The following is a 9,483-nucleotide window of genomic DNA, read 5'->3' on the forward strand; positions in this document are numbered from 1 at the left end:
TCTGCCTCTTTCTCTCCGCCGCCGACTTATCTCTCCTCTCTCCCAGCCCCGCCAAGACAATGTGCGAGCGCTTCCCCGGCGATGGAGCGGCGGCCAACGGCTTCAGCCGTCGTTCGCTGCAATCGTGGGAGGCGTACCTGCTTTTTGAGGCCAATATCCCGGCGCCTCCAGACATGCGCGCTGGGCCGACAGGATGGAGGCTCAGCGCGGGAGGCGTCCCCATTCCCCCCTGCTGGATGCCATCGCGCGCCCTGAATACTTCGCCGGCGAGGTCGACCGCGTTCGGTCGTCGCTGACCGAGAAGCAGAGCACCTCCCCGCAGTACGCCGCCGACAACCACGAGGCATGGGCGGCGTACTTCCAGCGCCGTCAGAAGCAATGCCTCGCCTCTACCAACGGGGCACCGGTGGTGGGGGGCGGCCGGTGGAACAGCGAGGGTTGATGCCTGTGGTGGTCCGTCCCCGGCGGGGCGCTCCGCGAGGTTCTCGCGCACCTAGAGGGCGGCAACAACCCGCCGCTCACATACCCGGCTGTCGCCCCGGTCCCCCGCAGTGGCGCAGGGCAATGGATGCCAAGGAGGTTTGTCTCTAGCTCGTCGTCCTCGTCCCGCTCCTCCTCCCACTCCTCTTCCCACTCCTCCGGCTCTCCGGCGGTGTTCGGCGTCAAGGCCAAGCCCGCAGCGGGGACCGCGCTCGGCCGGCGCACCCTCTCGGCCGGCATCGTCATCAACGAAGGCGGCGGCCGCGCCTCGTCCTCGGCTCCTCCCCGACTTGTCAAGCCGAAGACGGAGCCGGGTCTCCCCGTCGTGAAGACGGAGCCGGGGCTCGCCGGCGGCGTCAAGGAGGAGGTGCTCGACGACGAAGCAGTCCTCAAATGGGTGCGCGCTGACTGGCTGCAGACGCAGAGGGAGCGCCAGTACGCCACCTTCGCCCGGTTCGAAGCTCGTTGCCGTGGCCGGGACGAGGGAGGCATCGTCGTCCTCGAGGACAGTGACGATGACTACGACGCACCACCACCACCGGTCCGCCATGGAGATGCCAGGGAGGGGTCCAGCAGGGGCGGCCGCGCCATCAAGGAGAAGGCCGACGACTCCAACGAGGACGGCGACGACGTCGGCGACTGAGCACGGCTGATCGACTTCTTCGCCCTGTAGATGCTTTTTTTTAAAAAAAAAATATGTAAACGCCGAACATGTTGAATATGAATGTCTAGTTTGCCGAATTTTAGCCAAACTTTGTCGAATTCTGATTTTCTAAAATTTTAAAAAGCGCGTCTGGGGTGACTCTGGGGCGAGCGGCTGGGAACCCGCTCGCCCCCACGCCCATTTTTTGCGCCGGCTCGCCCCCACGCCTATTTTTTACGCCGGCTCGCCTCAGGGGGGCGCGTAAAAGTGCCGCTTGGGGGGTCAACGGCTGGAGATGCTCTAATCCCTTAATCACAATGCACTTGATACTTTCGTACATGGCTAACTAGTTCACCAGCAGTTATGTTCTGAACTCTTTCTGCTTGTTAGTTTTGCTAAATAAGTAAATGATATATGGTAACCCGTTATTTTCCCCTTTGTTCTGACGTTTTTCTTTCGAATTTAATCATTGTTAGAGTATCACTAGTAGTACCCTCAAACCCTTAAACCCTCAAACCAGTTTAAGGGTTGAGAATTGGCATTTTTTGGCACTTCTAAGGGTTGAAAAACAGAGGCAAAGACTAGAACCCTCAAACCCAACCCTTATAACGGAATATTCCGTTATAAGGGGAATATTCCGTTATAAGGGTTGAGTTTGAGGATTCTAGTCTTTGTCGCAACCCCAACCCTTAAAACTGTCATTTGACATATCACAATTTTCATCATCTCAATAACGGTTTGAAGAAAACAATAATCATTCTAGTTATTATTACAACACCGAATAGTACCTTCAAGCACATGATAATCATTCAAGTTAATCAAATCAAATAGGACATAGAAAAGTAAAACAAATGTAGATCATGGGCCTTGGCGCCGCCCATCCAACTGCCACTGGTGCTCTACTAGATCATCCTGGAGCTGACCATGAGTGTTTGCATCCTCAATCTCACGATGTGCTTCAAGAAAAGCTTGTACGCGACAACAGTTTCTTTCCGGTTGCACACGGGAACCAACATTGTCATAGAAACAAGGCAGGTTTAACCCTCTCTCATACTCGAGGATCATGTTGTGTATAATCACACAACATTTCATGATGTTCTCCAAGGTTTATTTGTCCCAAAAACGAGCTGGACCCGAACTATGGCAAACCTTGCTTGCAAATCACCGAAAGCTCTCTCAATATCCTTGCGGGCTGCCTCTTGTGCCTTGGTGAAATGAGTCTGTTTTCGGGTTAAGGGCACCCCATTTTTCTCCTTGATGGACTTCACAAGAGTTGCCCACTCGGGATAAATTCCATCGGTGAGATAGTATCCCATTGAGTACTCATTGTCCATGATTTTGTAGTTGCAAGTTGGAGCATCCCCAGAAACTAATTTTGCAAACAAAGGAGATCTATTGAGTGTTCCCGGTAAACCAAAAAATGCATGCCAGATCCATGTGTCCTCCGATGCCACGGCCTCAAGCACAATGGTAGCATCACGGCTTTTACCGCAATACATTCCTTGCCATGCTTTTGGGCAATCCAATGCATGCAATCAAGACTACCAAGCATCCCCGGCCTTCCCCTTTTTTCATTCATCTCCATCAATCTCTTTGTATCTTCCTCGTTGGGTGCCCGAAGATACTCATCACCATACAACCGGATGACCAATTTTGCAAACCTACGGACGGACGCCGTGGTTGTATCTTGTCCAATGCGGAGATACTCGTCGGTATAGTCCGCGGGTATGCCATAGGCGATCACCCACATTGCAGCCGATATCTTTTGGTACCCACTAAACCCCATGATGCCGGCGGCAGATCTACGACGTTTGAAGTATTCTGAAGCGGCCTCACAATCGGTGACAATCTTCACAAACAAACTACGGCGCATTCGATACCTTCTCCGAAAGAGGCGAGGTGGGTATGTCGGTACCTTCGCGAAGTAGTCTTGCATCAATTGCTCGTGTCCGAGACCGCGGTTCCGGTAGATGGTGACTCGCCCCATCTTCGACCCTCTCCTCTAATCCATCAGCTTTGCGCGGTCTTCAAACTCTTGCACGTCGAGGAGGAGGGCCATCATCTCGACGTCGCATCTTGAAGCAACTCCTCAATGTCTGAATCGTCCGATGACGACCAACCGGAATCATCGAACAACGACTCCATGTCGTCGGTGTTCACCTCCATCTACACAATACAACAAACAATAAATTGTGAGTGCCAACAATGAATCAAAAAGGGAAAAATGGAACAAAAAGAAAGAAAAGGAGGCATACCTACAGAGAGTTGAGGGGATCCGGCGGATCCGGCGGCAAGGACTGCGGCGCAGCTGCATCAGCCTCGCGCGCGTTGAGGGGATGCGGGGGGCAGCCGGAATGGGGTGGGTGGTGGCCGGAATGGCGGCGGGCGGCGGCCGGCAGCTCGGGTGGGTGCGGGCGAGAGGTTGGGGACAGGGAAAACTCCCTCCTGTGCTCAGCCGGAACACGGGTGCGGGTTGGGGTAGTTTTCGCTCCCCAACCCTCACTTCTACAGGTCGGGAGGGGGTTTGAGGGTTAAGGGGTTCTAGTCTACGCGTTTTTTCGCTCGCAAACTGTAAAAATCGGTTATTTATAAAGGTTTGAGGGTACTAGTAGTGATGCTCTTAGATGTAGTCTGTGTCTGGGTTCTCAAAGTTTCGGTCATTTGTGAAGCAAGGGATGTTCACTTCTGAAGCAAATGGTGTACAATCTGGTTGGCTGTAGCCTAAACCAAGGTTTTATTATTTTCAGATGGTTTCACTAGCGTTGTAGCCCGAATAACTTGCTATCGTGTTCGCCAGTAGCCTGCAGTTCTTGAACTAGAAATATATGCATTTCTTATGTTGGATCCTGCTTATACCCATGTAACATTCAGTGGGCTGCTGCCTATTACCCACCAAACAGTGTTGGGACAGAGTGGGCTGTGGTGGGAGGGCCATGTACAGTCCCCCCTGCTGCCTGACTGACCAGCACACACACAGCTTCACTGGGCGGCACACAGGAGGGCAAAAAGTCCAAGGTCACACACAAATAGGAACGGCCACCATAAAAATTTGTCACAAACAAAAAAAAGGCATCATAAAAATTGGTCCGTCTCAATATTCACACGTATGTGAGTCTGTCTGTCTATGCATATGTATGATTGATGAACCAACAAACCACCCCATAGAAGAAGAAAAACTGAGGAAGAAAAAAAAGGGCCTTCTTAACTCTTCAATTCAATAAATCGAATACAGCAGACTTAGGGCGGGCAGGCTTGTTGCTTCTGTATACATTAAGATGGTGACTACCAATGGCGCCCCTCCTCAAAGCTTCACTTAATTCGCAAGAGAATCTCAAACGGATTAACCCCCGCAGCAGTTTAGCTATGAAGGGACCGACGCACGATGATCTGGTGTTGCCGTGTCATCGTTTCGGTCAGGATGCTGCTTCGGACAGGCTGGGCTTTGCTAGAGGAGGAGCAGGGGCGGCTTGTCGGAATAAGATTAGCAAGTCATCGGGGGTATTTTGGTACAGTAATTACAGTGATCATCGGTGGTGGTGGCGTCAATCATCATCGCCTGCAAGAGAGTCCGTGCGTTAAAACTTGCATGTTCATTCCATATTCAGACAGCAACTGAACTATCTCAATCATGAAAACTAGAAGAAAATCTATATATGGCCGACGAATTAGTGCTTACTGGCTTGTGGATCGACATGGACAAAGAAACTGGCAGCAACTATTAGATAACACAGGACCAGCATAAGTCCTTTCAGATAGTTTGCAATACCATCCTGCATAAAAAAAGAAAGACAAACAAATAAGCACATGATGCTGAAGCTTTACCAAGATGGATGTCTGTAGAACCAACTAGAAATATGCCCTCAAGGAGTACAAAACACATTACAAGCTCACCATGCATGTTTATGTTTAACCAAAAGATTCTTGGTACCACTTAAGAACTTACCTGTAGCATAAATGCCACAACAAGCACTGTTATGAAGAGAGTTGCTGTCTCAAATAGTTGGAAATTCAAGTCCATCTTTTGCCCCATCATCCAACCAACGACAACACAAAATGGAATCTGTATTAACAGACAACACATGTTAAGTTTCAAAAATGAGAAATCAGACATGATGCGCAGACCAAAACAGAATGTGGAGGAATAGCAGTAATCAACAAACGACGCAGACCAGTAGAACATTTAACATTTAACTCCCTAGTAAGCAAAAAAAGACCAGAATTGTACTTGGCTGGACAAGTGCTAACATTCACACAGTACACAGATATCACAATGGGATATTAAATTCAAAAGCATTACCACAAACATTGATATCTGCGTTGACGATCCAATTGCAACACCTATTGTTATGTCCTATAGCAGCGCAAAGCAAATGCAAAAACAGTTAGAAGGATGCTAAAGGGGGAAAAACATCGGCAGTAACCACATACAAACACTTACGAGCTTATCTTTCATGGCAAACATTATTGCGCTAGCATGTTCTGCTGCATTGCCCACGATAGGAAGCAAAATAACACTGATAAAAGCCACTGGTAGGTTCAATGAATCAGATGCTCCCTGGAAGCAATAGAGCAAAACAATAATCAATTACATCCTAGCAGAGTATACAGTTAACCTGTAAGATTAGCACTATATTGGTACTCTCTCCATTCCAATTGATAAAACATGCATGCTTTTCAAGATTTAACTTTCACCATCAATTAGACCAATAATGTATGAGTCATGTGACTTGAAAATTGTAGATGCACATTTTCCCTGACACACTGAGTGCACATTATCAACAAAACGGATTTTCTCAAGTCATCAACTATGTTAGCTTTAATTAACTTCAGTTATAACATATGAAGAAAAACTGATAATTTTGTTGTCTTTTTCTACTGGGGAAGAAAGAAAATACCTCAATGGCATTAACCAGGTACTCTGAAAGGACAGAAATCCATATCGTTAACACTGCAAGCCACGCAATAGCCTCCCACATGCTAATTTCTACCTCTTCATCTTCCTCGGTGGCATCCTCATTAGGCACTTCTTCCTGCAATATCATAACATTGGTGAAACTTTCAGCAAATGATGAGCATGGTTTGCAGCTATATTTTGAAGTGATCTTCTTTAAGGAAATTTAGTTTATCATATGGCGTTCCAAATTGAAAGCACCAATATAGTTTGTCATCAGCAAGGACACGCCTATGGCATATATTATCAGAGCGATGGTCATGTTATCAGCAAGAAGTAAACAATTGAGGTACCACACTTACACTGCCAATTTGACTGTAACTGCTATTCCGTGCACTTAGTTGAAAATAAAGATAGCTTGCATATGCCACGAGCATAATACAACTACTGAACCTTGAAAGAGCAAGCTCAGAAGCTCCTTGCTGTATTTCTGATTTTGTGAAATGAAGGACAGCAGGAAACATCAGCCCCATAACAGCCATCAACAGTAAACCTGAGTTTACAACAGCAGTTGCCTGTTGTAAAGAAAATTGTGAGTTCACTATCAGAGATTTAAAGGGCAACCTGGTGCATGTAGCTCCCGCTTGCGCAGGGTCCAGGGAAGGGTCCGACCACTTTGGGTCTATAGTACGCAGCCTTTCCCTACATTTCTGTAAGAGGCTGTTTCCAGGACTTGAACCCATGACCTCATGGTCACAAGGCAGCAGCTTTACCACTGCGCCAAGGCTCCCCTTCACTATCAGAGATTTCCCTTGGAAAAAATAAAATCAACCACACAAACATCACCTTGCTGAAGACTTGGTCTTTATTGCGATGAATAATACCACCAGCAAAGAAAGCACAGCCAACCACCAATAGCATATTTGATAATATAGAACCCAATAGCGATTGCTGAACTACTCGGATCATCCCATTTTTTAAAGCATATATTGCTATAATCATCTCAGTTGCATTTCCAAATGTGGCATTCAGAAGGCCTCCAACTGCAGTTTGGAGAAAAGTAAGATATTGTTCTTATTTCATAAATTCAAAAATTACAATTTCAAATAAGTTATAAACCATAGTGACAAAAGTGACATACGTGTTGGACCAGTGTACACCGCGAGCTGCCTGGAGAGAACAGGAAATGATGTCAGATTTTAACAAAGGCAGGAAACAAAGTAGAGAGTCTGGTAACTCACTCAGTTGCATAACCCAATCGCTCAGCTAACGGTGTTATTCCTAGCATGCTGAAAAGAAAAATCACTCCCTGCAGTTTAGATGAAATATAAACAATGTCAGCACTCACTGAATCGTCTGTACTTAAACCTGCTTTGAACTGGACCTAATTTTATGATGAAATATTACAGCATAGGAAAAACTACTGAACAAACTACTCCTATATGTTATTGAAGATGAGTAAGTAAGATCATCAGCACTTGCCAAAGGTCTCCAAGTGTGGTTGACTTACAATTATTACTTTCAGTGAAAAAGCCTACAGCTGGTGATATATAAATTAACGCGCCACAATAGAGATCAATCTCCATGAACAACACACTTACATGCCAATTCGTAGTGTAGTAGAGAACGATCGTCGCAGGGCCAAAGGGCATCAGCAAGTTGAGCTTGGAGGTGAATATGACGGTCCTGATGCTCTGCAATACTCTCTTCACAGTCGTGTGCAAGCTCCAGGACGGGATCATGCTCGATCGCAGCACGCCGTTGGGCAGATCCAGGACGTTTGCCTTTAAAGCCCCCATCTCGATTTGATGATTCTCCATCATCTACAAGCACAAAAAAGGGTGGTATTCGTTAGCAAAGAATATACTGCTAAAAGAAGCAACTTTCCCAGAGGCCGGTGGGAATTCGATTCCTGTTCCGCGTCAAAGCAGCGGACATGACGTGGGATACGCGGGTTCACCGATTTTGTTCGGAAAAAATCAAGCTGCGCCCGCAGCGGGGCACCAGGTCAAGTTTCGAAACAGGAAAAAAATAAATCCTGAGTCAACTCAGATCGATCTTGCGAGCTGGAGAGGAAGAACAACCCGATTGAACTATGATCGGATCAGCAGGGTACGATGCAGCAATCAGATCGGTAACTGGTTAAACTGAGGAAAAGAACTATTCGGATCTCGATTGCTCGGCGCCACAGCAAACCGAGGAATCAATCCCCAAGGAACTGTCGAATCAAGCTAGCTAGCTGTTCCCCTTACCTACGAAGGAAGAACCCAATCCAGGCCTGCCCAGCAGCACTAGGCCCGGCCGGCCGGCTGGCTGGCTACTGAGTAGCTGTCGGCGCCGAATCGCGAGGAAGAAGAAACGGGGTCGGGGAGAGATCAGAGGCGAGAAATCCGCGGGAGCAGGAAGAGCATTGGGCTGGCGGCGCCGGGGAAATCTCGGAGTCCTAGTGCGGTTAGCCTGGCACTAAGCGAGCACGGGGGGAGGGGGGGAGGGAAGATGGCGAGTAATTGTGCTCCGAGGAGGACGCACGACGGCACGGCATGGCACGGGGGGAAGGCCACTAACCCAGCACCACGACGAATACTAAATTCGAAACCAGCACCACCGCCACTACTACTACTAGTTGCGTCGACCGAAATCCGAGGGGATATCGCTCGACAAACATCACCTGAATCTGACACCGCCAGCAACTGACCTGGGCGACGACCGGCGGGGGAGTCGGGCGGATCAGCAACAGCAGGCGGCCGCTAGCCCCCTGGGGACCATCGCTCGCTGCCGGCGGCCCAAGAAGAGTCGGAGGGAGAGGAGGGGGTCAAAGTCAGTCGTGGTGGGAACGGGTCCTCGCCGGCCGCCGAGGGGGACGGGAGGTCGGCTCGGCTCGAGGGGGCACGGAACTTTGCAGGTTCGGAGTGGGTAGGCGCTCGCTCGCTGCTCACAATCACAAGGCCCGCGCCGCACCGGGAAATTTGGCTGGCTTCCGTCCCGCTTTCGTCGCGTCCTTCCTCCCGTGGCAGGCGGGGCACGCACGTTCGTTTCGGTTTGGGGGGACGTCTCCTCCATGTGACCTAGACCGACTTCGTGTTTGTGCTGGTGCCGACTCACTCGTATCTGCGTCGTAAGTCGTGCCTACCTTTGCCGTTGGAAATTTCCTTGGCCGTCTGGATCTCGGCGTGGGATTTTTCCTTTGCGGTGAAGTTAGGAGGAAAGGTCTTAACGACATTTTCACGAAATGAGAGCCAGCTGGCTGGTTATGGGTTGACATTAGGAAAGTATTGATGAATCGACTAGCATGTCATGTTGCAAAGGAGTTGCTTGAGTAAATTCTCCACACAAAAAAAGAGTAGTTTGAGGAAGAGTCTCTGCGTCTGGTTTTTTCATGACGCACGCACCCTAACAATTACATAATAATGCAGTTGCGCTATTTGACAGCGTCCGGCGCACCCCGCCCGAGCCATCAGATCTTGTGGAC

General features: G+C 48.9%; 1 protein-coding gene across 2 annotated transcripts; it reads right to left on the reverse strand.

Annotated features, from left to right (window-relative positions):
• Positions 1-4,195: 4,195 nt before the first annotated feature.
• Positions 4,196-8,975, reverse strand: LOC119366030 (vacuolar cation/proton exchanger 3-like). 2 transcript variants are annotated; one of them, XM_037631689.1, is made up of 12 exons: positions 8,710-8,975; positions 7,616-7,837; positions 7,256-7,323; positions 7,156-7,184; positions 6,861-7,057; positions 6,377-6,589; positions 6,019-6,153; positions 5,562-5,678; positions 5,421-5,474; positions 5,067-5,183; positions 4,800-4,893; positions 4,196-4,679 (listed from the first exon to the last, which is right to left on the reverse strand). In XM_037631689.1, the coding sequence occupies exons 2-12, from the start codon at positions 7,835-7,837 to the stop codon at positions 4,666-4,668; spliced, it is 1,260 nt and encodes a 419-aa protein (XP_037487586.1). In that variant the 5' UTR covers positions 8,710-8,975; the 3' UTR covers positions 4,196-4,665. The 2 variants fall into 2 exon arrangements, with proteins under 2 accessions (XP_037487586.1, XP_037487587.1); XM_037631690.1 differs by lacking the exon at positions 8,710-8,975 and adding an exon at positions 8,267-8,486.
• Between the last annotated feature and the right edge of the window lie 508 nt (positions 8,976-9,483).

Source organism: Triticum dicoccoides, chromosome 2B (genome assembly GCF_002162155.2).
Source record: "Triticum dicoccoides isolate Atlit2015 ecotype Zavitan chromosome 2B, WEW_v2.0, whole genome shotgun sequence".
NCBI classification, from domain to species: domain Eukaryota; kingdom Viridiplantae; phylum Streptophyta; class Magnoliopsida; order Poales; family Poaceae; genus Triticum; species Triticum dicoccoides.

Bases quoted from the DNA above. Each gene is read 5' to 3' on its own strand.
- LOC119366030 (XM_037631689.1), bottom strand. From the start codon at position 7,837: ATGATGGAGAATCATCAAATCGAGATGGGGGCTTTAAAGGCAAACGTC. The intron at 7,324-7,615 runs GTAAGTGTGTTG...TCTAAACTGCAG, and splicing joins ACTACACTACGAATTGGCAT to GGAGTGATTTTTCTTTTCAG. The intron at 5,679-6,018 runs GTATTTTCTTTC...TATTGCTTCCAG, and splicing joins ACCTGGTTAATGCCATTGAG to GGAGCATCTGATTCATTGAA.